This window comes from Macaca nemestrina, chromosome 5, assembly GCF_043159975.1.
Source record: "Macaca nemestrina isolate mMacNem1 chromosome 5, mMacNem.hap1, whole genome shotgun sequence".
Lineage (NCBI taxonomy): Eukaryota > Metazoa > Chordata > Mammalia > Primates > Cercopithecidae > Macaca > Macaca nemestrina.
This window is the reverse complement of record NC_092129.1, coordinates 1910390-1936975: the sequence shown is the minus strand read 5'-3', so window position 1 is coordinate 1936975 and position 26586 is coordinate 1910390. Positions and strand designations below refer to the sequence as shown.

The window sequence follows — 26586 nt, the reverse complement described above, 5'->3', positions numbered from 1 at the left end:
CAGACAGTGCCATGTTGGCAGGTGACCGTGACATGCTTCATAAACTTGACCTATGAGGAGCAATGTATACATTTAGGGCTCGTGTGACCACCAGCACCCCCCAGGCCTCAGTGCTCAGCCCCGAATGCTGCAGTAATGAGCATATGTGGTGGGAACACAGGTGCACTGGAGTCAAGAGACCCGTAATGCTGGTGTTAGCGCTGGATTACTCTTGACTCTAGTATCCTTGTATTCCAGAAACCATCATTTAAGCTAAAGTAATCCTAATGACATCTTTCTTATTTCTGCTAGGTATTTTAGCACCAATTCTAGCATGAAATTACCACATTTCTAACTAAAACATACTACAACCTCCTACCACTTTTAGTTCAACTATAAAACCCTCCAATAGAGTTCAACTTAGACTGAACTTTGAGTAAATTAAAACTTTATACAATGAATTCCTAAAGATCTGGAGCTTTTCCCCTAAATAAATTAAAATCAACTTTGAAAATTAAAAGCAATGGTGTTAGCCATAAAAATCTCAAAAATTAAAGTTCTGGATTCCATTTCATATTATTTTGAACAGCAACTGCTATGATTTTTGCCAGCTCTGCAGATGAGATAGAATAACTAAATTACTAGACATTAGTCAACAAAGTCCAGAGCAGAAGTACCAGGTCAGCCCACCTGCTGGACGGCATGAGCTATGCGGCACTCAGGTTTCTTCTTCCCTTGAGGCCCTTTCTGAATATTGAGATGCATTATTAACACGTACAATTAACACAAGGACAGCGAGCTCCATGAGAAGGGTCCGTGTATTCCCGGAGCCTCACACAATGCCTGACACTCATGAGATGCTCAGCACACACCTCTGCCAGAGGAATGACACTCAGGGCGTAAAACCCTACCGGGATCTGGGAGAAAGGATACGGGAATAAAAGTCGTTGACTGCCGATAGACTGGTCACGTCTACTGCACCCGTCGTGGAGAGCCTGCAAATCAGCTTGGACTTGCTCTTCTGTTTATATCTGGAAGAGAAAATCAAGATGATCAATCTTCTTGCTTTCCTTCCACTACACTAAATATCTTATGTTTAAAAACATTAAACATGAAAAGAAAGTTTTCATATCACTTTAAAAGTCACATTTTATGATACTGAGGGAAAAAGTGAATTAGCTACCTTGATTTTTCTTTAGGGGAAAAACCTGTTTTTCTATTAACATCTAATTATTTGTGGTGATTTCTGACATATGAAAGATCCCCCACCTCCTCCTCCTTCTTCAGCCTGTGGTCAAATGCACCAGCCTTTTAGTATAGGGTGTTTCCGTGTATGCCTTAGAAAAACCTACCCATCTCCCGCTACATGTAACTGAACACATGCTTCAGCTTCGCTACCTCCCGAAACCCAGCTGAAGTGGCTGCAAAGTGATCTCTAAGAGAAAGTTCCACAAGATCAGAAAGAGGAGGCGAGAACAAGAAGAGAAGCTGCCAACTCTCAGGGGTAAAGGGCTGTGCCAGCTGAGACAGGAAGCCTGTGACATGAGCTGACCTATGAAGCTCCCTCCCGGTAAGTAAAAATAAACTTCAGGCCAGGTGTGGTGGCTCACACCTGTAATCCCAGCACTTTGAGAGGCCGAGGCACACAGATCATGAGGTCAGAAGTTCGAGACCAGCCTGACCAACATAGTGAAACCTTGTCTCTACTAAAAGTACAAAAATTAGCCAGGTGTGGTGGGGGGCGCCTGTAATCCCAGCTACTCGGGAGGCTGAGGCAGGACAATCACTTGAACCTGGGAGGCGGAGGTTGTGGTGAGCCAAGATCTCACCACTGCATTTCAGCCTGGCGACAGAGCGAGACTCCATCTCAAAAACAAACAAACAAACAAACGAACAAACTTTAGGACTGAAAGTCCCAGGCATCTCTGAAGACAAGGCTGAGGGAGGGGCCACAGGAGGGAGCTGCTGGGTCCTGGAGCCCTTCCTCTGTGTACAACCTGCCCCAGCACAGGCCAGAAGTCACTCCTGGGAAGCTGTGACACGGGACAGATGAGAGTGGGGACGCTCTCATTGAGACCAGGGATTCCCTGCAAGCCCGTCTATTGGCTGGGAGACCCAACCCTTTGCAGGTCCCAACCCGACGTCCCTCCATGGGAGAAGCAGGCAGACGCGGTGCCCATTCTGCCCGCAGGGCACTCGCCCCAATTAACAAACTGAAGTCACACATCTCAGAAACATAACTTTGATTAAGAAAGGTGCGCTTATGTTACACTCAAAAAAAAAAAAAAAAATGACATGAATACATAGAGATACAGCAAAAATATAAAACTACGACCAAGAAGCAAATACGCCAATCTCAAAAGGAAAGAAAAGGGAAGCAGACAGGACTGGCAGACGGGTTCCTAATTCCCTCTGTAATATTTTATTTCTTTAAAAATTCTGGAAAACAAAGACAGTGAAATGTTAATACTTGTCCAAGCTAAGTGTAGCTAAGGAGATATTTATTATTCCCCATATATATGTATATATTTGAAATAGTTCATAATTTAACTTTGTATTATCAATAGTATTTGTTCCACATAACATCACTTCAATAGCTGCAGAGCCGAGATGATAACTGAGGTTTCTCAAATCCCCCAGATTCTCGCATTCTGTCATGCCAAAGGCCCCCCACGTAGTAATACAAAGGAAGGTTTAAAATGCGTAGGATCTGGGTAATTCCCTCTCATCAGCAGTTTAGTGATATGAGGTCATTATTAAATTTGGGGCAACTTTTTAAAATGTAAATACCTTTTCAACATCACATTATTGAAACGGCTTCCTCTGATCTAAAACTAATGCACAGGGTGGAGGGGTGCCTACCTCTTCATCTCATCTTTGCAAGTGTCAATATGATACTTCAGTAGCTGAAATTCAGGGCCAGACGATAACAATATAAAGGCATCTATATAATAAAACTGTGCAGACTGTATCGGTTTAGAAGACATGTCTCTGCCCTGTAATGCAAACCAGTAATTACTGTCAATACGATAAATGTTAACAAAAACACTACTGCTCTAAACATAAAATTATTTCTTCTTAAAACCCAACATCTATTTATTCTAAATGCGTACATATACTTTGTTAGACCCGATCTACAATTTTTGTTTCTGCCTACTACTTCTGAAAGGTATTATATGATTAAAATTTCACTGTAATGAATGCTTTGAATTCCAGCCATTTAACAACTTTAGAATTGAAACTCAGCAGTAAACATACTAAGTAGCAAGGATTTTATTAAAGCTGAAATTTAAACTGTTTTAAAATGTAGTTCTGAGGTGTCTGCTCTCAAATTTAGACCTCACAAGCAAACATGTTATGACACAGAGCAAGCGGACGGCATCCACAGCTCTCAGCAAACTACTTCCTGAAGCTGCTGCCAAATGCTTCACCTTCAGAGAGGCCCTGGGTGTTCCTTAACTGACACTGCCTTTCTTGTCTTTCTCATCTTCAATCCCCTTTCTATAAAACACCCATAGAAAATAAATGCCAACATCTTTGAAAATGCGACTGCTTTTTATGTTACCTTCTTCGCAAGTCACCTGCTCATAATTTCATGATTTGAAGGTGAGTTTCCTACCATTTCCTTTTCTTTCCCTGTCCTAGTCATAAGGTTATCATCTTCCTGTGTCTCCTTTCCTGTTCCGCTCCCAAATGATCTCATGTAAGTTCATCAAAACAAGTCACTCTTCTTCCTAAAATATACTTCCCCCACATAATAGCCCCTTGGCCATTTTGCTTCTGGTCTACGAAATCACATTGAATCAATATTTTAAATTCTTCAAATGTTTCAGTATTAATCATGTGGCATTCGCAGACCATCACAAACATAAGGATAGATTTAAGCATATGAATGTATGCGCGCACGTGACAAGTATGTAAGTGTGCGCGTGTGCATGCATCTATATGCGTGTGTGCCTACTGTGTGCATGTGGATATGTGGCAAGTATGTAAGTGTGCGCATGAGTATGCATCTACATGCGTGTGCCTATTGTGTGCATCTGAATATGTGGTAAGTATGTAAGTGCATGCATGTGTATGCATCTATATCATATGTGCTTATTGCACGTGTGTGAATATGTGGCAAACATGTAAGTGTGCACATGCATATGCATCTATATGCGTGTGCCTACTGCATGCATGTGAATATGTGGCAAGTAAGTGTGCATATGTGTATGCATCTATATGCATGTGCCTATTGAGTGCGTGTGAATATATACATGTAGACACACATTTAAAAAACTAATCAATAATGTTTATTGCATTGAAGCAATAACTTTTAATCAATAACTTTTCTAAAGCAAACTCTTGGCTTATGTCCCTTTCCTCATCTCCTGTTAAGGTAAAATGAGACTTTTGAGAAGCTCTCAGCTCCTTCGGAAATGACTGCCCATGGCAGAGGTGACCGTCCATTACCAGAAGCAGTGCCAGCTCTGCCCCACGAGCTGACCACACCCGCAGGGTCCCATCCTGGGCCGCAGAGAGCAGCCACCTCCGGTCCTGGCTCCAGCACACGGTGTTCACCGCCCCGTCGTGACCTAACAGGAATGACCAGAGAGGGTGACTATTTCTACTGTTAGTATCAGTTTTGACTGAGTGCTGCTTATCTGGTACTTTCATACAACACAACCGGAACAGCATTTGTCAAGTAATAAGGGGCGCGCCAGGAGGCTTCTCCTGGCCACAGTGAGGCCGCAGAGCCTGAGGCCAGGTACACCATCTCCCTTCAGTAGAGACTCAATGTGGCTTCTGAAGGCAGCTGCTCTAAAGACTCATGTTCCATTTTGTTCAACTTTTATTTTAGATTCAGGAGGTGCAGGTGTGGGTTTGTTAGGAGCGTGTATTGTGTGGTGCTGAGGTTTGGAGTGTGATTGAATGCCTCGGCCAGGCAGTGTAAAACCTCGCATTTCTTAAACTAAGAAGTTCAACATCATGTGTGCATCTGTGAGTGTATGTTATCAGAGAAGAACATGATAACAGTTAGTATTATAAACTACAGTATAGAAATCTGTGGACTCCATGATAATGCATCCGGATTTTAAAGAACTGCCATCAACACTGAAGAAAAAAGTGAAAAAAAAATCCCTGAGCACACACATATAAGTCGATCATTTGTTCTGACAGATTTGAAAAGTTTTGTCTAAACTCACAATGGCTGCTTGGATGCTGATTTCTGAGAGCGCCGATGCTGGTCTTCAGGCGTCTGAATGTCGGCAGTGTGTGCTGCTCTGATATGAAACTAAGGTAGGCGACGAGGCAAACAGCCTTTATTTCATACACCTGTAAGAGCTTTTCTGTCCCCCTACCTCATCCTACTCCCCACCTCATCCTACCCCCCACCTCATCCTACTCCCCACCTCATCCTACACCCCACCTCATCCTACCCCCAGCCTAACCCTGGGGCCCAGGCCCTGAGCCCGTGCTGGTTTCTGGACCTGTCTTGCCTCATAACCCCTAGAACGGCTGTCAGGCCGGGAGGCGTCTTCAAACAGTCTCTCAGCTGCCACCACCTGACGGTTCTAACAAGCGGCGGACGCAGAGGAAAGGAGAAAGCGAAGATGACCAGGGATGTGCTTCTCCTCAGAGGTCGACCCTGGAGCGAAAGCCAGGCGTCACGGTGAGGAGGGCGAGAGGGGAGGAGGTGGGGAGGTGAGGACAAGGAGAGGCCACGCCCAGCCCTGCAGCCTCTGACTCCCCCCACCCCGGAGGACCCGGGCTGGGACGGCAAGGAGAAAACTGAGGGCAGCCTCACTCCTGCTTCCTGACAACAAATGACCCCAGACCTGCTCAGCGACCCCATTTCACCTCCATAGCTAAGCACTTTGTGATTAAAATCACAGGGGATGGGTAACTACAACTCCCGAGAAAATTCCTGCTGTAGCCGGGATCTTCCCATGGAGCAGAAGGCCCCTTCCTGCGGGCCTCAGCACGTGAATCACGCATCACAATTTGTAGACCGGACAAGGAACTGCTATCTCACTACATCACATCTGTCAGGGAACCAGCGTAAAAAGACGGGAACACCAGGAAAGATGTAATTTTAAGAACATAACTCAGTTCTGCAACAGGACGCCAGGAAACGCAGAGCAGAAATTTACAGCGCAGAAAAACGTGAAATAGCTTTGCTGCCCTCACGTGTAGAGTTCTGGCAGTTTTAGCAAAAGTACAGAGGCTGGTTAAGGAAAGCTCCAAACACTCCTCACTGCTGCTCAGCTAACAGCAGCCACAAGACTCAAAGGAAAGTCCAGTTCATGACTGCCATTAACAGATGCCACCCATGCTGCTCGTACTGAACACCAGTGGCGTCCACAGCTCCGCACCATCCGAGAATATCACAGGTTCAGACACCTGCTGCAGGGCCTGGTCCAGGCAGCCTGGGCCATAAGGGCGTCCTCCCAGTGAGAAGGGCCTGACGCTTCTGCCCAGTGACTGACCTCAGAAGTCACTCCATTACCAGCCGTGTGGCCCACTCTCTTCCAATATCAAGCTCAGAACAGCCTCCACTGCCTGACCCACAGGCTGCAAGAGGCCGCAGGAGGTCACACAGGAGGGAGGGTGAAGTTACCGCGACCCACGCTCTTCCTTCTTCGTGAGACAGAGAATGTTTTTCTCGTCCTTCCCACCTCCTCCTATGAGCACAGCATCTGCTGGGGGCCCAGTGGTCCACTAAGCCACCAAGGCCAGCAGAGGCACCGGCAATACAGGGATTGCAAAGTGCCACCTTCTGCTCAGTCCTGACAAATTGGCCTGGTCCTTCATCTCAAGTGTCAGGGACGGACTTCCACTCCCAGGATGAAAACAACGGCAATTCCTTAGAACTTGCCAAAGGTGGGATCCCCCTTCTCTCCCACGCTCCAGCCCCAGACACATGCGTGAAGTGCTGTGGCCACAGGGTGCATCGAAGACGAATCACCGCAGGCAAGGCCCATCCCCACGAAGCAACGTGCCCCTGGGGGACCACACGGGTGCCTCTTCCTCTCTCTCCCCACCACCTCCTCACTGTACGGAAGGCCTCCCTCCTCTTTTCAATTGACCAGTTTCCCCTGTGGTGTGTGTGATGAGATGAGGAGCTTCAGAAACACAGTGAAAAGGATTCTAAAACCCTGTCTAGGTCAGGATTTTGTTTGTTTGTTTGTTTGAGACAGAGTTTTGCTCTGTCACCCAGGCTATAGTGCAGTGGTGCCATCTCGGCTCACTGCAACCTCTGCGGTTCAAGCGATTTTCCTGGGTTCAAGCGATTCTCGTGCGTCAGCCCCCTGAGTAGCTGGGATTACAGGCGCCCTCCACCATGCCCAGCTAATTTTTGTATTTTTTAGCAGAGAAAGAGTTTTGCCATGTTGGCCAGGCTGGTCTCGAACTCCTGACCTCAAGTGATTCATCCACCTCAGCCTCCCAAAGTGCTGGGATTACAGGCGTGAGCCACCATGCATGGCCTATGTCAGAGCTTGAGACCTCTGGACCTAGACTTCCTTTGGATGCAGCCCTGTGTTGGGGAAGCAGTCAAGAGTGTGGGGACATAAGCAGCATGGAGGCCAGCGTGTGCAGTCTCCGCTCAGGGACATAAGCAGCACGGAGGCCAGCGTGTGCAGTCTCCGCTCAGAGAAGAGCAGAAACCACTCGGCACAGCTCGAGCCAAACCAAAAGCTCAGGAACAGGAGAGACACAGATCTTCACTTCATACTTTGACAAAGATTTCGTTTTTATACAACTCCACTATCTGTAATGCAGTTTTAGATTTAATCTTCCGAAATGCCTGACCCCAGAACTTCACAACGATCACCACTGGCTCCAGGGCGCGTACAGACGATGCAGCTCTCCTGCGCGGCGCGCTCAGAACCCGCCATCCCGTATCGCTGAGAATCTACTCTGTGCCAGGCACATGCTTGGCGGAAGGCCTGGGACTCAAGTACCTGTCTTTGGACTAGACACAATTTTTGATAGGAAAAATTCTATAATCTAAAGCAGAAACACATAACTCCTTTATTAAATTAAATACGGTTGCTCTCAATGGTTTTCAGGATAGGATGTGCTACCTGACTCTGTGCTCAGAGGCCCCTGAACTCTCCAGGAGGAAATTTGAATTTATACTTATTTGTCCCAGATCATAATGGAAATGAAGACACTCATTTTTCTGTGTTCTGAGCAGGTGCTGAGAGACCAGTCACATTTTCAACACTGAGCGATGTCACTATTAAACCTTACACACCCACAGTGAAACGATGTGGCCTGTGCAGTTGAGATGGGTAAATGTGGCACTTTTCCCCCACACAGAAACAGAGCAAGTTTTTGTAAAGATGAATTTGAAAAACCACTGCATTTTCTTAGTTCAGTGAGAAGCCCTTTTTCCAACAATAAAATACACAGGGAAACATCCACGGTCAACAGAACAACCACTCCTATCAATCAACGAAACAGGCGGCTCAGGGCTCCCGGGCGCATGGTGAAGATTCTGAGGCTGCCGGATAGATGCGGGGTGGGACCAGGAGCAAGGGGCTTGAAGGGCAAGGGTGGCATCCAGGCCAAGACCGGAGAACTGTGCTCTGCCTAGACCATGCAGGGGCGGCAGCTTTGCTCATGCAGGAGCCGAGTCCAGCTCTGCCTGCCCTTGGGGGCCTCCGAGACCTGGCCCCAGGCATTAGCAAGCAGAGGGCGTGAGGCCGGAGTCACTGGGGGCGCTCATCTGCTCCCAGATGTGGCCTTACCTCGGCCTGGCTCCTGCTGCCTCTGTCCCCATCTCAGCCCCACTCGGCCCCACCTCCGTGTTTCCTAACGACTGCCCTTGGGGTGGTCACACGACGGGCTGAGTGTCCCATATTCACAATGCGTGGGATTAGAGGTGTTTTGGATTTCCCATTCTTTCCGATTGTGGAATATTTGCATTAGGGCAGGTAAGCAACCCTAACCCGAAAATCCGAAATCTGAGATGCTTCAACGGGCATCTCCTCGGTATTATGTCGGCACTCAGAGCGTTCTGGATTTCGGGGTATTTGGATTTCAGAATTTTGGATTAGGGATGCTAAACCTGTATAAAACAGAAGGACTAGTGAGATATTTTTTGTTGTTTCTGTGCTTTGGTTAAAATATCTACCAAGTGTAAGTTCTGAGGCAAGCAGTATCAGGACCCTAACGAACAGCTATCAGGTTTTATGGAATTAGAATTAGGAATCAAATATATGTCCCAGTTATGAGTTGAAACGGTCATAATTTTAATACTGTTTCTCTCAGATCTACTTTTAAAGGAAAATAGTTTGCTTTGTTACATTTATAAAAATCCCTATGTACAAACCCTATTAAATTTCAAAATGTATTTCAACTGTATGCCTTTTGATTACATTAATTAAATATATTTAAATTATTTAAGATTCAACTTCACTCACTCCCCTAAAACTCTACAGATGATTGGCTCTTGCCCTCCAGGGCACCAGCCACGGAAGTGCTGCCACGCTGTTCTCATGAGTAATGTTTACCCTGTTTGGTTTAAGATCTCAGTGAATCCAGTTTAGACCCCAATTCAAGCTGTGGTTTTGTTCTGCTGATGTCCTGAAGGAAACAAGTGTCCTTTAGCAACTGACAACCAGGATCCAAGTGAGACCCATCCTTAAGTTCATACCGACGGAAATTAAGACATGTTTTACCTGAAAACACAGCAGGTGTCCCAGTCAGGCTGGCACCAAAAACGAGTGACAGATGGTTGGACAACCCACAGGCCAGCCACTGCCCATCTCCTGTTAAAAGAATAAAAAAAAAAGACCTCTTAGAAAAGCCTAATACGTAGGAGTCACACTGTAGAAAAGCCAAGTTCACAGGGTCACAATGTAGAAAAGCCTAGTTCACAGGGTCACACTGTAGAAAAGCCTAGTTCACAGGGTCACACTGTAGAAAAGGCGAGTTCACAGGGTCACACTGTAGAAAAGGCGAATTCACAGGGTCACACTGTAGAAAAGCCTAGTTCACAGGGTCACACTGTAGAAAAGGCGAGTTCACAGGGTCACACTGTAGAAAAGGCGAATTCACAGGGTCACACTGTAGAAAAGCCTAGTTCACAGAGTCACACTGTAGAAAACCCTAGTTCACAGGGTCACACTGTAGAAAAGCCTAGTTCACAGGGTCACACTGTAGAAAAGCCTAGTTCACAGGGTCACACTGTAGAAAAGCCGAGTTCACAGGAGTCACAGGTAGAAAAGCCTAGTTCACAGGGTCACACTGTAGAAAAGCCTAGTTCACAGGGTCATACTGTAGAAAGCCTAGTTCACAGGGTCACACTGTAGAAAACCCTAGTTCACAGGGTCACACTGCAGAAAACCCTAGTTCATAGGGTCACACTGGAGAAAAGCCGAGTTCACAGGGTCACACTGTAGAAAACCCTAGTTCACAGGGTCACACTGTAGAAAACCCTAGTTCATAGGGTCACACTGTAGAAAAGGCGAGTTCACAGGGTCACACTGTAGAAAAGGCGAGTTCACAGGGTCACACTGTAGAAAACCCTAGTTCACAGGGTCACACTGTAGAAAACCCTAGTTCACAGGGTCACACTGTAGAAAAGGCGAGTTCACAGGGTCACACTGTAGAAAAGGCGAGTTCATAGGGTCACACTGTAGAAAACCCTAGTTCATAGGGTCACACTGTAGAAAAGCCTAGTTCACAGGGTCACACTGTAGAAAACCCTAGTTCACAGGGTCACACTGTAGAAAAGCCTAGTTCACAGGGTCACACTGTAGAAAAGCCTAGTTCACAGGGTCACACTGTAGAAAAGCCTAGTTCACAGGGTCACACTGTAGAAAAGCCTAGTTCACAGGGTCACACTGTAGAAAACCCTAGTTCACAGGGTCACACTGTAGAAAACCCTAGTTCACAGGGTCACACTGTAGAAAACCCTAGTTCACAGGGTCACACTGTAGAAAAGCCGAGTTCACAGGGTCACACTGTAGAAAAGGCGAGTTCACAGGGTCACACTGTAGAAAAGGCGAGTTCATAGGGTCACACTGTAGAAAACCCTAGTTCATAGGGTCACACTGTAGAAAAGCCTAGTTCACAGGGTCACACTGTAGAAAACCCTAGTTCACAGGGTCACACTGTAGAAAAGCCTAGTTCACAGGGTCACACTGTAGAAAAGGCTACTTCACAGGGTCACACTGTGGAAAAGGCGAGTTCACAGGGTCACACTGTAGAAAAGCCTAGTTCACAGGGTCACACTGTAGAAAAGCCTAGTTCACAGGGTCACACTGTAGAAAAGCCTAGTTCACAGGGTCACACTGTAGAAAAGCCTAGTTCACAGGGTCACACTGTAGAAAACCCTAGTTCACAGGGTCACACTGTAGAAAACCCTAGTTCATAGGGTCACACTGTAGAAAAGGTGAGTTCACAGGGTCACACTGTAGAAAACCCTAGTTCATAGGGTCACACTGTAGAAAAGCCTAGTTCACAGGGTCACACTGTAGAAAAGCCTAGTTCATAGGGTCACACTGTAGAAAAGCCTAGTTCACAGGGTCACACTGGAGAAAAGCCGAGTTCACAGGGTCACACTGTAGAAAAGCCTAGTTCACAGGGTCACACTGTAGAAAAGCCTAGTTCACAGGGTCACACTGTAGAAAAGCCTAGTTCACAGGGTCACACTGTAGAAAACCCTAGTTCACAGGGTCACACTGTAGAAAACCCTAGTTCACAGGGTCACACTGTAGAAAAGCCTAGTTCACAGGGTCACACTGTAGAAAAGCCTAGTTCACAGGGTCACACTGCAGAAAACCCTAGTTCACAGGGTCACACTGCAGAAAACCCTAGTTCATAGGGTCACACTGGAGAAAAGCCGAGTTCACAGGGTCACACTGTAGAAAACCCTAGTTCACAGGGTCACACTGTAGAAAAGCCTAGTTCATAGGGTCACACTGTAGAAAAGGCGAGTTCACAGGGTCACACTGTAGAAAAGGCGAGTTCACAGGGTCACACTGTAGAAAAGCCTAGTTCACAGGGTCACACTGTAGAAAAGCCTAGTTCACAGGGTCACACTGTAGAAAAGCCTAGTTCACAGGAGTCACACTGTAGAAAAGCCTAGTTCACAGGGTCACACTGTAGAAAACCCTAGTTCACAGGGTCACACTGTAGAAAACCCTAGTTCACAGGGTCACACTGTAGAAAAGCCGAGTTCACAGGGTCACGCTGTAGAAAACCCTAGTTCATAGGGTCACACTGTAGAAAACCCTAGTTCATAGGGTCACACTGTAGAAAAGCCTAGTTCACAGGGTGACACTGTAGAAAAGCCGAGTTCACAGGGTCACACTGTAGAAAAGCCTAGTTCACAGGGTCACACTGTAGAAAACCCTAGTTCACAGGGTCACACTGCACAAAAGCCTAGTTCACAGGAGTCACACTGTAGAAAAGCCTAATTCATAGGAGTCACACTGACCACAGGCAAGAGGAGAACTTCTAGTTGACCTGGTTCTAAAACACAAACACTAACATCGACATGGGGGTCTGCAGCGCCAGCCCCTGTGTTAATCCTTTCTCATATCCTCTACCCAACAACTTTGTAAGGTGCTGCCTTTGTTATCCTTGCCGTCCTTTCTTAACAGAAGAGGAACAGCAGGATGAGCAGCAGGATGAGAGAGTGTGGCTGCTGTACGAGGTTGTGAACAGGAAAAGCTGTACCCAAAAGGCCCCTTCACTCAGGACAGGACACCCCCTGAAACACGGCCCGGGGCCTGCCTCAAATCAGCAGAGTGTCCAGAGGCATACTCAGCTAAGCAGTTACATTGAAACATTTTCCGAAAACAGGGTAGAAATAAATGATAGAGCTGGGTGCAGTGGCTCACGCCTGTAATCCCAGCACTTTGGGGGGCTGAGGCAGGAAGATCACCTGAGGTCAGGAGTTTGAGACCAGCCTGGCCAACATGGCGAAACCCCGTCTCTACGAAAAATACAAAAATTAGCGGGGCATGGTGCTGCATGCCTGTAATCCCAGCTACTCGGGAGGCTGAGGCAGGAGAATCGCTTGAACCCAGGAGGTGGAGATTGCAGTGAGCCAAGATTGTGCCACTGCACTCCAGCCTGGGCAACAGAGTGGGACTCCGAGGGAGGGAGGGAGGGAGGGAGGGAGGGAGGGAGGGAGGGAGGGAGGAAGGAAGGAAGGAAGGAAGGGAGGGAGGGAGGGAGGGAGGGAAGGGAAGGAAGGGAGGGAGGGAGGGAGGGAGGGAGGGAAGGGAAGGAAGGAAAGGAAGGAAGGAAGGAAGGAAAGGAAGGAAGAAAGGAAGGAAGAAAGGAAGGAAGGAAGGAAGGAAGGAAGGAAGGAAGGAAGGAAGGAATTATAGATGTCACTCACAATATTCAAACTTGAAGGCCGATAACACTGAAGGAATGTTCTAGTCTATCAAAGATCAAAAGGACATTTACTGATAATACTACCTATCTAATTTCCGAAAATGATTTTAAAACTTCTTTGGCTACAATTATATAATAAAATAAAGGGAATTCAGCAGAGTAGTAAATGGTAACCCTTATGCGACTCAACCCTCTGGACAGATGGCATGAGGGTGGGACAAGATACCAGCCCAGACAGGACTTTCTGTCCAGCCCCAGGCAAGGGCACAGCTCACCTGCAAGGAAACCTCACTTCTGAGAAGCGTTCAAGTGCTGGAACTACCTAGCAGAGGCCAAGGGCACTCTCACAAGCTGCTCCTCTCTTCTGTCAAACATTATTTAGAAAAAATTGCTGAGATCCAAGAGAAGCCTGATGAAGGCATTATCAGGACATACATGAGATACAGGGCGACTGTCACGGAAGCCGAGACACACTCAGCCCTGCAGGAAAAGGGCCCGGCTGAGGGTCTGGTAAGGAAGGAATCCTGTGCACAGCCTGCGCAGTGTCATCCCCAGCCTGGCGTCTCCAGCCTACCCATGAGCAGAGACCGCATCTCCAGAGGGAAGCAGCGACTGCTCTGTTAGCATCTCGGCCTGCCAAAGCCCTCCCACCAGGCCCACCTTAACACTTCTGTAGGAGGGATCAGACACACAGAGAGCAAAATCCGGAGGAGCTGGACACAGAACAGCAAGTTCGCTGCTAGTGAGTGAGTGCCAGTCTCTGTGCCAACGCAGGGGCAAGATGCCCAGTGATCACCCTCACTACAGTCGAGTGAAACGGAGTCTCAGTTTTTATCCAGACACAAACCATGCCATGCAACTTCAAGTAACCAACGTTTTAAAAAATATATTTACAATTATGATACAATAGAAAAACGTTTACAGTGGACAGAATAAAAGACTTACAAATGAAATGCTACCCAGCTCCCGCGGGACGTGGCGCACCTGAGTACTGGAGGCAGCACACGCGTGTGCAGGTGGGGGCGGCGGCAACCTGGGGGCCGGGCTTGGTGGGCACAGCGCACTCCACGGGGTACGGCTCCCTGAGGGAAGGCCAGAGGTAACAGCGATTGGGAGACATTCAAAGTGAGATCAGAAGTAAAACATAGCAGGAAATGAAGTGGGCTTCCCCCCATCGACATGTATAATTGTATTCCAGTAAACTTGAAAATTTATCTATATATGTCTATATTTGGACTCTTACATTCAAAATCATGAAATAAATCTTTTAAATAGACTTACATTCCATATTGCCAAAAAAGACATGTATTTTACATATAAAACAGCAAGGATTTCTTGCGTTTCACATAAACTGATGTGAGTACTGTGACGATTTGGGGGTGAGGGTTCTCACTAACAGAAAACAAATTTCGCTTTCCAGTCTCACGCCGCTGTGGGTGGCAACATCCACAGATGCCTTCTGGGTACATGTCAATGCCTTCCATAAACACGCCTGGGCCCTGCGTGGCATTTGGAGGCCTCGCCACCACTGCTGCCCAGCAGCTCTCAGCAGATGGCCCACGAGAGCCAAATGCAGAAGAGGCAGCGCGCTCTGTCTGGAAAGCGGGGCCCTCACAGAAAAAATTACCAACAGAATCAGAGCTGAATGGAACTCTGATGCCACACTTCATCTGCATAAGGCCTGGATGCATTTTGCTGCAAGCATAAGTGTAATATCAAGCAGAGCGTGGCAGGAACAGCAGCAAGGCTGCAGAAAAACGCAGTGAACGCGCCCGTATCTCTCCTCAATGTAATCTTAAATCCAGGACTGGGAGGGACCCTAGACGTCCCCCAAGCTCTTCCCTGTCCAGTCACAAGGGGCCCAGGTGTCTGTAGGACATGCCCACAGTCAGAGCCGCAGCCAGTGTGAAGCCAGTCCCGTGGACAGGCGTTCTCCCCAGTGGCGCGGGCCACGGCCACTCAGAATGAGCACCTGGCACTATAACGGCCCCAGTGTTTTCACCCAATCCACGTGCATGACAGGGAGGAGCACTGGCTATGGCATTTTCTAAACCAAATTTTAACAAAAATTTAATATTTCAAAATTGTTAGGGTGGTAAGAACAGACCATGTCTGAAAAATTAACAGGAAAGAATTAAATTTGGCTAAAAAAATATATAAATAATATTCATATACATATCTGTGTACATATGTACGTAAACACATGTACACATATAAGGTCTTATACCTTTTTGGAAAAGAACCCGTTAAAGCATTGGAAAGGTCTAGGTTATTTCAAATGTACTTGGAATGTGCGCGACACCACACACCATCCACAGCTGCTCCTGCGTCTTGAAGATCCTTTCCCCTCACTCTTGATGTTGGTCTTTGGTGAAAACATAGTCACACTGTGGAAAGAAAACTCTTATATCTCTCTCAAATATTAAGAGCTCGAAGGTTCTTAAGAGATTCATATTTTACAGTGAAAAAAATTATATACGTAGATACAGACGTCTGCATAAATGCTTTTGGGCCCCTCCCACCTGTGCTCCAGCCCTCAAGTCACCTCGTCCCCTCCTGTGTCTCTCACGCTGCCTCAGAGATGTTGTCCTGCTACACATCGTCCTGTGACTCCTTTAAAATCCTATAATGGGATCCTGATGCTGGGCTTTTCCTTTAAGTCCAAAGCCTCAGACTGGCACTCAAGGCCACCAATGTCCGTTAACCCCTCATTCCCTGGGGCTCCCACACAAAGCCTGACACTCACAACATGCCTTAATATGGCAGAACTGGGGAATCCATACAAAGCTGCAGATGCCACTGGAGCAGAATTTATCCATCCAATCATCATCCATCCATTCACTCATCCCTCCATCCCCTCCATCCATTCACCCACACATCCATCTCTCATCTCTCTCCATCCATCCCCCCTCCATCAATTGAGCCACTTATCCATATCTCATCTCTGCATCCCTCCATCCCTGCCATCCATCCACCCACTCATCCATCTCTCATCCCTCCATCCATCCACCCACACATCCATCCCTCATCTCTGCATCCCTCCATCCCCCGCCATCCATCCACCCATACATCCATCCCTCATCTCTCCATTCCTTCATCCCCTCCATTCAGCCACCCATGCAGCCATCCCTCATCTCTCCATCCCTCCATCCCCCACCATCCATGCACCCACACCCCCATCTCTCATCCCTCCATCCCCCCTCCATCCATCCACCCACACATCAATTCCTCATCTCCCCATCCCTCCATCACCTCCATCTACTCATCCATCTCTCATCTCTGCATCCCTCCTTCCCCTCCATCCATCCACTCACTCATCCTCTCCATCCCCTCCATCCATCCCTCCACTTATTCGTCTCTCATCTCTCCATCCCTCCATCTCCCACCATCCATGCACCTACTCATCCATCCCTCATCTCTCCATCCTTCCATCCCCTCCATCTACCCACCCACTCATCCATCCCTCATCTCTCCATCCTTCCATCACCTCATCTATCCACCCACTCATCCCTCATCTCTCCAACCTTCCATCCCCTCCATCCACCCACCCACTCATCCATCTCTCATCTCTGCATCCCTCCATCCCCTCCATCTGTCTACCCACTCATCCATCTGTCATCCTTCCGTCCCTTCATCTATCCACTCACTCATCCATCCCTCATCTCTCCATCTCTCCATTCCCCTACATCTACCCACTCATCCATCTCACCCCTCTATTCCTTCATCCCCTCCATCCATGTACCCATTCATCCATCGCTCATCTCCCCATCCCTCCATCCCCTCCATCCGTGCACCTACTCATCCATCTCTTATCCCTCCATCTTCATCATCCATCTACCCACTCATCCATCTTTCATCTCTGTACCCCTCCATCCCTCCATCCACCCACCCACTCATCCATCCCTCATCTCTCCATTCCTCCATCCCCTCCATCCATTTCTTATCCCTCCATCCATCCCCACTTATCCATCTCTCATCCCTCCATCCCCTCCATCCATCCACCCACTCATCCATCTGTCTCTCTATCCCTCCATCCCCTCCATCCATCCCCCCCCCTTATCCACCTCTCATCTCTCCATCCCAAATCCCCACCACCCATGCACATATGCATCCATCTCTCATCCCTCCATCCCCTTCTGTCCATCTCTCCATCCATCCATCCCTCCAGAAGTGCCTTATGAGGGTCCAGGGTGCTGAGTGCTGTCCCAGACACAGGGATTTAAAGAACAGCTAAGAAGACACAGTCACCATTGTTCAAGCCAAAGAGAACAAGCAGAGCGGGGAAGGGCTTGGAAGGTTGGAGGCTGTGTTTACACAGTGGCCTGGGATTTCTGCCTGGAGCACAGCAGTCCCAGGGGGCAGGGTGGGAGTCGGGGAGTGGCCAGGGGAACATGAAGCGGGGAGCTTGGTAGAGGTGAGCGCCAACCAGGGAGATGAGTGTGTGCACTGAGGACAGGGACTCCAGGTAACAGAGTCATTTTGGCCACCATGTTAAGAGACATAAAAGGTCAAGAGGTGAGGTAGGAGGCAGGGTATATGTCTGCATTTCCTTTAGAAAAGTCACATTTGCCTTTCAGGAGTGGGCTTGTGAAGGTTTAGGAAATCTCAAGGCCACCCTGTGGTTTCTTGGCTGCTTTGTATCTCCTTGCCTTGCAGCAGTCTTGCTAACTCAGGGCCTAAATGCACTCTGTTATCGTGCTCTGATGTTACAGCAAAGTTATGTTCTAAGAAGAACATTGTGTCTGGCCTTGATGGGCCGTGTTTATTTACAGCATCGTCCCGCTCTCCCAGCCCCAGAGCCCACCAGCTTCCTCTCATCTCCTGGGACCACCACGTTATCAGAAAAGGATGCGGAGGGCTGCTCTGAGGCCCAGCACACAGTTAGTGCCCAGGAAACATTTGCTGCTGCAGCTGCTGCTAACTGGCATGCTGGGGTCCAACCCACCACATTTTAACTTCTGTTTCTATTGCTGTGTCCTCTCTCCATGCTGTGAACCTCAGGGACATATGTGTGTCCCTACTGTGTTAAAGTCCTGCATCTGTGACGCAGGTGCATTTCTGTCTCTCACCGACATGAGTTTACTTACTGTGGTGCTGACGCATAACCAGATGATCTGACTTTACTGTGGAAAACCAGGCGCTGGTCCTTCGTGACGTTCCGTGCAGCTGTGGAAAGGCAATTTTAAAGAAGAAACAAACACTTAAAATTAGCATCTCAGGATGGACATGAGAAGAACAGAGTTTCTTCAAAACAGAATGAATTTCTGACCATAAATGTAAGAGGTGTCATATCTGAAGTCACACCAACCATCATCAGCAAAAGATTAAATCAAGGATAAGAAAACAGCCCAAGTTGGTTGTTTTTTTGTTGTTGCATTTTGTTTTTGTTTTTGTTTTTTGTTTTTTGTTTTTTTTTGGAGATGGAGTCTTGCTTTATCGCTCAGGCTGGAGTGCAGTGGTGCGAGCTCGGCTCACCGAAACCTCCACCTCCCATGTTCAAGCGATTCTCCTGCCTCAGTCTCCCGAGTAGCTGGGATTAGAGGTGTCCGCCACCACACCCGGCTAATTTTTGCATTTGTAGTAGAGAGGGGGTTTCACCATGTTGGTAAGGATGGTCTTGATCTCCTGGCCTCATGATCCGCCCGCCTCGGCCTCCCAAAGTGCTGGGGCTACAGGCGTGAGCCACTGCGCGCGGCCTAGCCTATTTTACATTTTGCATAGCACTACCAGTTGACAAAAACTCTGACATCACGTGAACTTACCACAAATATTTACAAATCAAAAAAATGTTTTCAGACAAAATATAGTTTTGCCAGAACTATTTATTTTTGCATAAATTTAATAGTTGGTGTTCAATATGAATAGTCTGTACAATATTATAAAATAGCTTTAGAAAAATGGATATTTGCATGATACTGAAAAATTCTAAAAATAGTTATTTTTTAAAAAACAAAGAAATTCAGTTCTGTTTCTGGCACTATTTCATACAGGAAAACCTAATCACATTCCCATTAAGAATCAAGTGGCCCTAAGAGAATATTAACTTAATATTGTGGACGTCTCACTGTGCAAATCAGAGTCCAGGAGGTGACCAGGAATCTGTAAGCCAGGTCTCCTCCCTGGGCCTGGGCTCCACCGACCTCACAGGCTTGCAGAGCGAAGCCAGACCTGGAGGGGAAGAGGTTTCCAAGGGAAAGGAAGACACCACACACAGCTGGGACCCCAAAGGAACCCTCAGAGGGCAAGGGCGCTAGAAAAGTAACTGCTCCCAGGAGAAGCCAGGAAACTGCACTGTCCAATCCACAGTCAGGAGAGGAGAAAAAACCTTCTCCAGAAAATAATCAAATATCACCGGAAGGAAAACCATTTCAGGATAAAATGATAAAGTTACGGGCACATTAGTAGTACACTTCATTATGCGAAAGTCTTAAAAGTCCTAGAATAAGGTTTATAAATACGTAACTGCATATTAGTTTTACAAATGCTCTAAGCATTAAAATATAATAGTTCCTCATCTACCACATATGTTCTGTTTATATTATCTCTGTTATAGTGTTGTAAGTAGAGGAAGGCAAATTTTGGGATTACAGCATTACTGTAAATGAAACATATCCATTAATTTTCCATGGGAATATTTTCTAAATTACACACAAAACGTCAGCATGTTAAAATTTCATCACTTTCTTGCTACAGAAAAGTTATCTCTGTATTAAAACTATTTATATAATTGTTCTTACTGAAGGTTTTGTTCTAAACTGTAAATGCTGTCGTTAGTTGCGAACCATAGTACATCACATATGCTCGTCTGAAACAAGATGACCCATGTTGACAAAAAGTCTAAAAATTCCACTTTTAAGGAGTGATCTAAATGAAGCGTAGGTAAGAAGAAAAGCTAAGGAAACAAACACGGTAAGTTTAAAGGTGAAATCACGAGACTCGTGTCTCCTTCACAACAGACTGTGTGCACAGATCTCACTTCCCAAACGCACAGCCGTCCAGGGCGGCAGACTTGACAAGCAGATCCCGTGTGACGGACCCTGTGTGATGGACCCATGTGACGGACCCTGTGTGACGGACCCATGTGACGGACCCCGTGTGACGGACCCCGTGTGATGGACACGCAGGAGGCACTGCTCGCCACTCAGTGTGGAGCCCACTCTCATAGGGGAGTTTCTTTCCATGGAAACAGTCAGAGCTTTGGGAAACCACCTGAACGGTCTAGTATGATTCCAACTATTAGCCATTTTAATTAATATTGGTTAGTCAAGTTTTTCCAAACATTTTTTACTAGAAATATACATATACGTATAAAATTCCTGTTATTAATTAAGCAAATGGTTCAAAAAGGTTTTTTTACATTGCACAACAATGAAAAGGTAAGGAATGCCACTGAACCATACACCTAAAAATGGTTAAAATGATGTTTTATTTTATATATATCTTAAATGAAAAAAAGGAAATGAACAGAAAGTCTTTTAAAAGACTACGAAAAACAGACTCTTTACCACATAAATAATGTATAAAACTGTACTATTTACCTAATAAACACTTTCAATTCCTCATTAGCATCATTACTACAGGCCTTTTCCAATTTTTGAGGGTGCTGCTATTTAAAAGGTGAATGCCGACTTTCGTTATCTGTATAGCACACTGGTTAGGTATTCAGATGGCCTCTCCCACAGAGAAAAACCACAAATGCCAGAAGAAATATGTGCTTCATTTTGTTAAAAGGGGAAAGAAAATGGGGACAAGATATCGAAACTGAGGTGAGCTGTGGATGGCTTCAACTCCAGCCACACAGGCTGAGGATTTGTATGGCCTCAGGGAGGTGAGGGCAGAAAGGCCAAGCCCTCGGCCACTATGCGAGCTTCACCTTCTCCAACTGGCCCAGGAACCCTGTGCCGTGATGGGCTGTACTAGTCCCAGGTTGATGACCCTGCAGTCAGAGTGACCTTGACAAGTGGCTTGAAAGGCCGGAAGCTGTGGATTTGTGCAACCCAAACCCCTAGAAAGCAACGCAAATCTCCTTTGGGGGAACACACTGCACTTCATTCAGTTCCGAAAAACAAATACAAAAGCAAACAAAACAGAAAAAAACACACAGAAAACTAAAGGCCCATTTCTCTAGTGAAAATTGATGCCAAAATCCTCAACAAAATATTAGCAAACCGCATTCAACAACACAACAAGAAGACTACACATCCTGGGATTTATCCCTGACACACCAGGCTGGTTTTATACTCAAAATCAATCATACATCTAATTTAAAATTCTACACCAACCATTCAGGTACAGACACAGAGAAAGCTCCTCCCAGCTCATCTGTGGAGCTGGCACACCAAAACCAAACTCAGGAAGTTCCTGAGAAATCAATCACGTGAGAACATGAATCCAAAGGATCCTGTACAAAATAATAGCGAAGAGATAATAAATGCTAATTAGGTTTATGACAGCAAAACGTAGCTGATTAAACACACGCAATAACCACCTCATGTTTAACCAGGAAAACGCAAACAAAATCAAAAGACACCTCTGTATTGTCACTGGTTGCCAGACGACTCAGGAGGGTCTCCAAATGCTGGTGAGACACCACCCCCAGCCAGTTTCCAGGATCTTGGCACTTCAGAGCAAAAATTTAGATGGGAAAAGCAGCAGCTTTTGCTGCAAAGTGAAAGCACGTGCCTAAGTGAGAAGCCAGGTGAGCTCAAGAGAAGGAGGCACACTCAGGAGGAGGCCCGCTCAGGAGAAGGAGGCAAGCTCAGGAGGCACACTCAGAGGGAGGTGTGCAGAGGAGTTTGTGTTCCTCATTTTGCGGGTTTCTTTCATGAGAGGGCAGGATCATCATCAGGTATTCTGGGAAAGGAGGGGATTTTAAGTAATCCCCCACCACAGCCTCGTTCTCCCTTACTCGCGTTTTCCCGGGAGAACAGAGGACACATCACGCTGGTGGGTTTGCCTTCTCTTCTCTCTCCCTCCCTTGCTTTGGGTTTTCTGCCATCCTGTGGTTACTTTGCCACATTCCTGTCTTCGCTGTTGCCTGGGTTTTCCGTCCTCCTGCGACCACCCAGTGCTATTCTTGTCGCACACTGGGTGAGCAGAAATTCCAGCGTCCAGTAACATGCAGCCATGGCAAGAACTCGGGGCGAGAGAGTAGCTGGAGTAGCCGCTGGCCAGCCACCTGGGAAGGCCTTCACCATCGTCTGCCGTCGACCTGCCATGTGGGGAACCTTCACCCCGAGCCCAGCAGCTGCCCCCACAGACATCAGGGCAGCCCTCCCGGCTCCAGGGTACAGCAGGTGCAGCAGGGTACGGCAGGGTACGGCAGGTGCGGCAGGGTACGGCAGGTGCAGCAGGGTACGGCAGGGTGCAGCAGGGTGCAGCAGGTGCAGCAGGGTACGGCAGGGTACGGCAGGTGCGGCAGGGTACGGCAGGTGCAGCAGGGTGCGGCAGGGTACGGCAGGTGCGGCAGGGTACGGCAGGTGCGGCAGGGTACGGCAGGTGCAGCAGGGTGCGGCAGGGTACGGCAGGTGCGGCAGGGTACGGCAGGTGCGGCAGGGTACGGCAGGTGCGGCACGGTGCGGCAGGTGCAGCAGGGTACGGCAGGGTGCAGTAAGGTACAGCAGGGTACAGCAGGTGCAGAAGGTGCAGCAGGTACAGCAGGTGCAGCAGGTGCTGCAAAGATTGCTCACAACAGCAACAGCCTGGGATAAGCCAAACGGCTGTTAATACTGAATAAATTGTGGGTACATAAACCGCAGTATATCCAGGCAACAAAATGCTGTACAGCAATGGAAACAAATCTCACAGACACGAAGTGAAAAAAACAAATCACAAAAGAATGCACTTAAGAAAGAATATTACTCTACATATCAACAGCCCCAGATGAGACATGTGAGAGGATTCATTGTGATGATGGATTTCTCGGTGCCTCTTTGCCAGCTGGAGACCCCCAAGGCTGGCGATGCCCCTGCCGGGGCCTCCCTTGACCCCGGCTCTCTGCAGGAGGTACCTGCCTACTTGGCCCGCTTGTGTGAGGCTCTCGGTCCCATTGCCCTGCCCTGCACCTCTGGGGCTGGCCCGGCCCCACTGCTGTTTCCTGTCACGTGTGGCGGCTGCCTAGCGCTGGCTAAGGGAGGAAGGTGGAGGGCTACCGCATTACAGCATTTTTCATACCCGCATTTGGTGACTCCTGAGTCCCTGTCCTGCATCCAAGAAAAATAGGTTACCCTGACAACTGAAGGGTGAGCAGGGCAGAGTTTTGTTTTGTTTTGTTTGAGACAGAGTCTTGCTCTGTCGCCCAGGCTGGAGTGCAATGGCACAATCTCAGCTCACTGCAATCTCCACCTCCGGGGTTCAAGCAATTCTCGGCCTCAGCCTCCTGAGTAGCTGGGACTATAGGTGCGTGGCACCATGCTCAGCTAATTTTTATATCTTTAGTAGAGATGGGGTTTCACTATGTTGGCCAGGCTAGTCTCCATCTCTTGACCTTGTGGACCACCCACCTCAGCCTCCCAAAGTGCTGGGATTACAGGCGTGAGCCACCGTGCCCGGCTGGTGAGTTTTATTGAGTGACAACTCTCAGCAGAGAGGGGACCTGGAGAGGGCAGCCCCTACCCTCAGTCATGGCCCCCACCCTCAGTCAGGTGGTCCCCCAGTGTGGCTGAGTTTGGGGCTTTTGTGGATTCAGAATGGGGGAGTGCATGTTGATTGGTTTGTGACTATGCAAAAAAGGCTAAAAAAAAAAAGGCATGACTCAAAGATGGGCACAGCAGTGTCAAAAACCAATTAGGGAAGAGTGGGTATATGTAAAATAGGGCCAATCAGAGGAAAGCGCGCCAAACAGGAAAAGAGGTTCTCAATCCGGTCTGTGGATTTACCTGAGACATGTAGTTCGGCTTTCAGACGTGAACCTGTCTTTGGTTTGGAGGTCGGGTTTCCCTGGGGACTGTGTCTGCTTGGGGATTTATCTGACTCCTGCTGCTGTCAATTGTTAAGGATGAATGGCAGGAGGCAAGACTGACAGGGCCAAGATAGACCAGGAGGGGTGGGGGGAAAGCATGTGAGGAGGCTTGCGGGGTCCAGGAAGACGAGGAGGTTCGGGGAGGGCTGAGAACGAGGAGGCCGGAAGGGACTGTGTGAGGAGGCCTGGAGGGCCCAGGAGGGCAAGGAGGAGGTCAGGAGGGCCCAGGATGAAGGAGGACAGGAAGGCTAAGAAGGGCAACAAGGAGGCCAGGAGGGCCCAGGAGGAGGAGACAGCTCGGGCAAACCTTAGGCCCACAGCAGCCCAGGGGCATTCTCTTCTCAGCCATCTTCACACCCACCTGCTGCTGTCTTCTCTGCTGTAGTGTTTTTTTGCAAGTTAAGATGCCTTTTCAATGGTGAATAATTAGCACCTCCTTACAAGGCAGAAGTGCCATGACTTAATGAGGAGGAAGGAGGTCAGAGGCCACTCCCAGGCGAGGAGTCAGCTTGGCCCAGAGGCTGCAATGCCTGGTCGCCTTCCCCAGGCCTTCATTCTCACAATTTCTCAGAACTGTCCCCATGGTGATGGGACGGCAGCAGAGCATAAAGCATAAACCTGCAAGAGATGGACACTTAACCCTGACAGTGGGTCTTTTGTGGAAATAGGGCCGAGGAATGGGGGACCCGTCGGAAACCCCCAGCAGCAGGGACCCCCATGACAGGACGGAACAAGCAAACAGCTCCAGCCCCAGGCTCAGTTCTGAGTCCCAGACTTCCACCTGAAAATGGCCCTCTCTGATCCGCAAGGCGGGTCAGAACCACACAGTCAGTGAGACCTAGGAATGGCACAGAAGGTGTTCAAGGCCTGACTTCAGAAAGTCTGGTAGGGAAGGGACAGAGAGGCCAGAATTCCCAGAAGTCAAGCTCAGGGGCCACGTGGGAGTATGAAGGACACAGCCCGTGTCTGAGGACGGTCTCCACGGGAGGTCCAGACATGTCTGATGCAGGAAGCCCGGCCCAGCCCGGCCCAGCCCGGGGAGAGGAACCCTAGCCTAGCCTAGCCCAGCCCAGCCCAGCCCAGCCCAGCCTAGCCTAGCACAGCCTGGGAGAGAGCCGAGGGTGGGGTCACAGCCCAGCACAGGCCGGGGAGAGGAACCCTAGCCCAGCCTAGCCCAGCCCAGCCTGGGGAGAGGCCCGAGGGTGGGGCTGCCAGGTCGCTGGCTGGGGAGAGCGCCCTTCTGGGAGGTGAGGCCCAGCAGTCAGGGAGCTACAAGGCAGAAGGTGAAAGGGGGTTGCGGGAATGCCTTCGTTTTTCGAATGAGGTCCAGTAGGAGGTTTCACAAGATAGATTAAAGGGTTAGACTGGTCACTGAAGGGAAAAAAGAAGTAATTATCAGTGAGCCTTGAAATAAATGGAACATAATGAAGTTTACCATCTAAAAGTTTGAGAGATGCAACATGTGGATTTGTTTGGCTGCTGCTCAGAACAAACCAACAGAAAATATTGTCAAGGCAATCAAGAATAATTTATTATGGCCTTGCTAATACAAGATTCCAAAAAATTACCTGTTTCGATATAATGTCCTGGTGGCTACGTAAAAACATACGTGTTCCAGAAAGGCACACTGAAGTGCGCAGGCGTACAATCACACGCTCAGGATTTGCTTTCAAATTCCTCAGCAGAGAAAAAAGGGGAACAAATGTTCTCACGGTCAGTCATTGTTGAAGGGTCCACTCTGCACCCCCACTGCACCAGGCACCAGAGGAACAGCGGTCAGTCTTGGGCATGTTGCCGAATCCCATGAGTGACGGCCAGTTCAGGAGGGGAAGCACCCAGCATGTTCCCCACCACAGCTGACACGGAACAAACACGTAAGAGGCAGAGCCACGAAGGAGGGAAGGATGGAAGGAAGTACGGAATGCGTATTTTAACAAACAGGAATTCGCAAAACAATGCAGCAGCCCTAACCACAATGAGAACGCATCAGCCTTGTATTCTTAGATTTCATAGCACCCCATACTGACCACATCGCCGTCCACTAGCAGCCTTGGTGCTCTTCTCCTTGGCAATTCCCAGATACAGTGGAGAGGTCGGTAGGACACAGGAGCTGAAACAGATACAAGCCACATGAAACTAGGAGCGCAAACAACAATATGATAGAAATGTTTCAGTGACATACACACTTTAAAGACAGTTACAAATGACTAATTCACGCAGCTACGGACATAACAGTATTTGAAAATGAAAACTGTCAAGCGTATTCTTATCCTTGTAGGAAAAAATTAATATATTCT

General features: G+C 48.0%; 1 protein-coding gene across 19 annotated transcripts in view; it reads right to left on the bottom strand.

Moving 5' to 3' along the window:
• Positions 1-26586, bottom strand: part of LOC105487638 (WD repeat domain 27) — a 304221-nt gene that overhangs the window by 238112 nt on the left and 39523 nt on the right. For 17 of the 19 annotated variants that reach the window (XR_011623218.1, XR_011623221.1, XR_011623214.1 and 14 more), the window contains 8 exons: positions 26317-26399; positions 18417-18495; positions 15639-15716; positions 14314-14411; positions 9654-9743; positions 4435-4556; positions 2842-2975; positions 913-1010 (listed from right to left, as the gene is read on the bottom strand). Coding sequence is in view for 9 of the 19 variants with exons in the window: in XM_071096160.1 (XP_070952261.1) it covers positions 913-1010; positions 2842-2975; positions 4435-4556; positions 9654-9743; positions 14314-14411; positions 15639-15716; positions 18417-18495; positions 26317-26399 (782 nt within the window). In the remaining 10 variants the exon portion in view is untranslated. Of the gene's footprint in view, positions 1-912; positions 1011-2841; positions 2976-4434; positions 4557-9653; positions 9744-14274; positions 14412-15613; positions 15717-18416; positions 18496-26316; positions 26400-26586 lie in introns of all 19 variants that reach the window. The other 2 variants (XR_011623219.1, XR_011623220.1) reach the window with 2 other exon arrangements.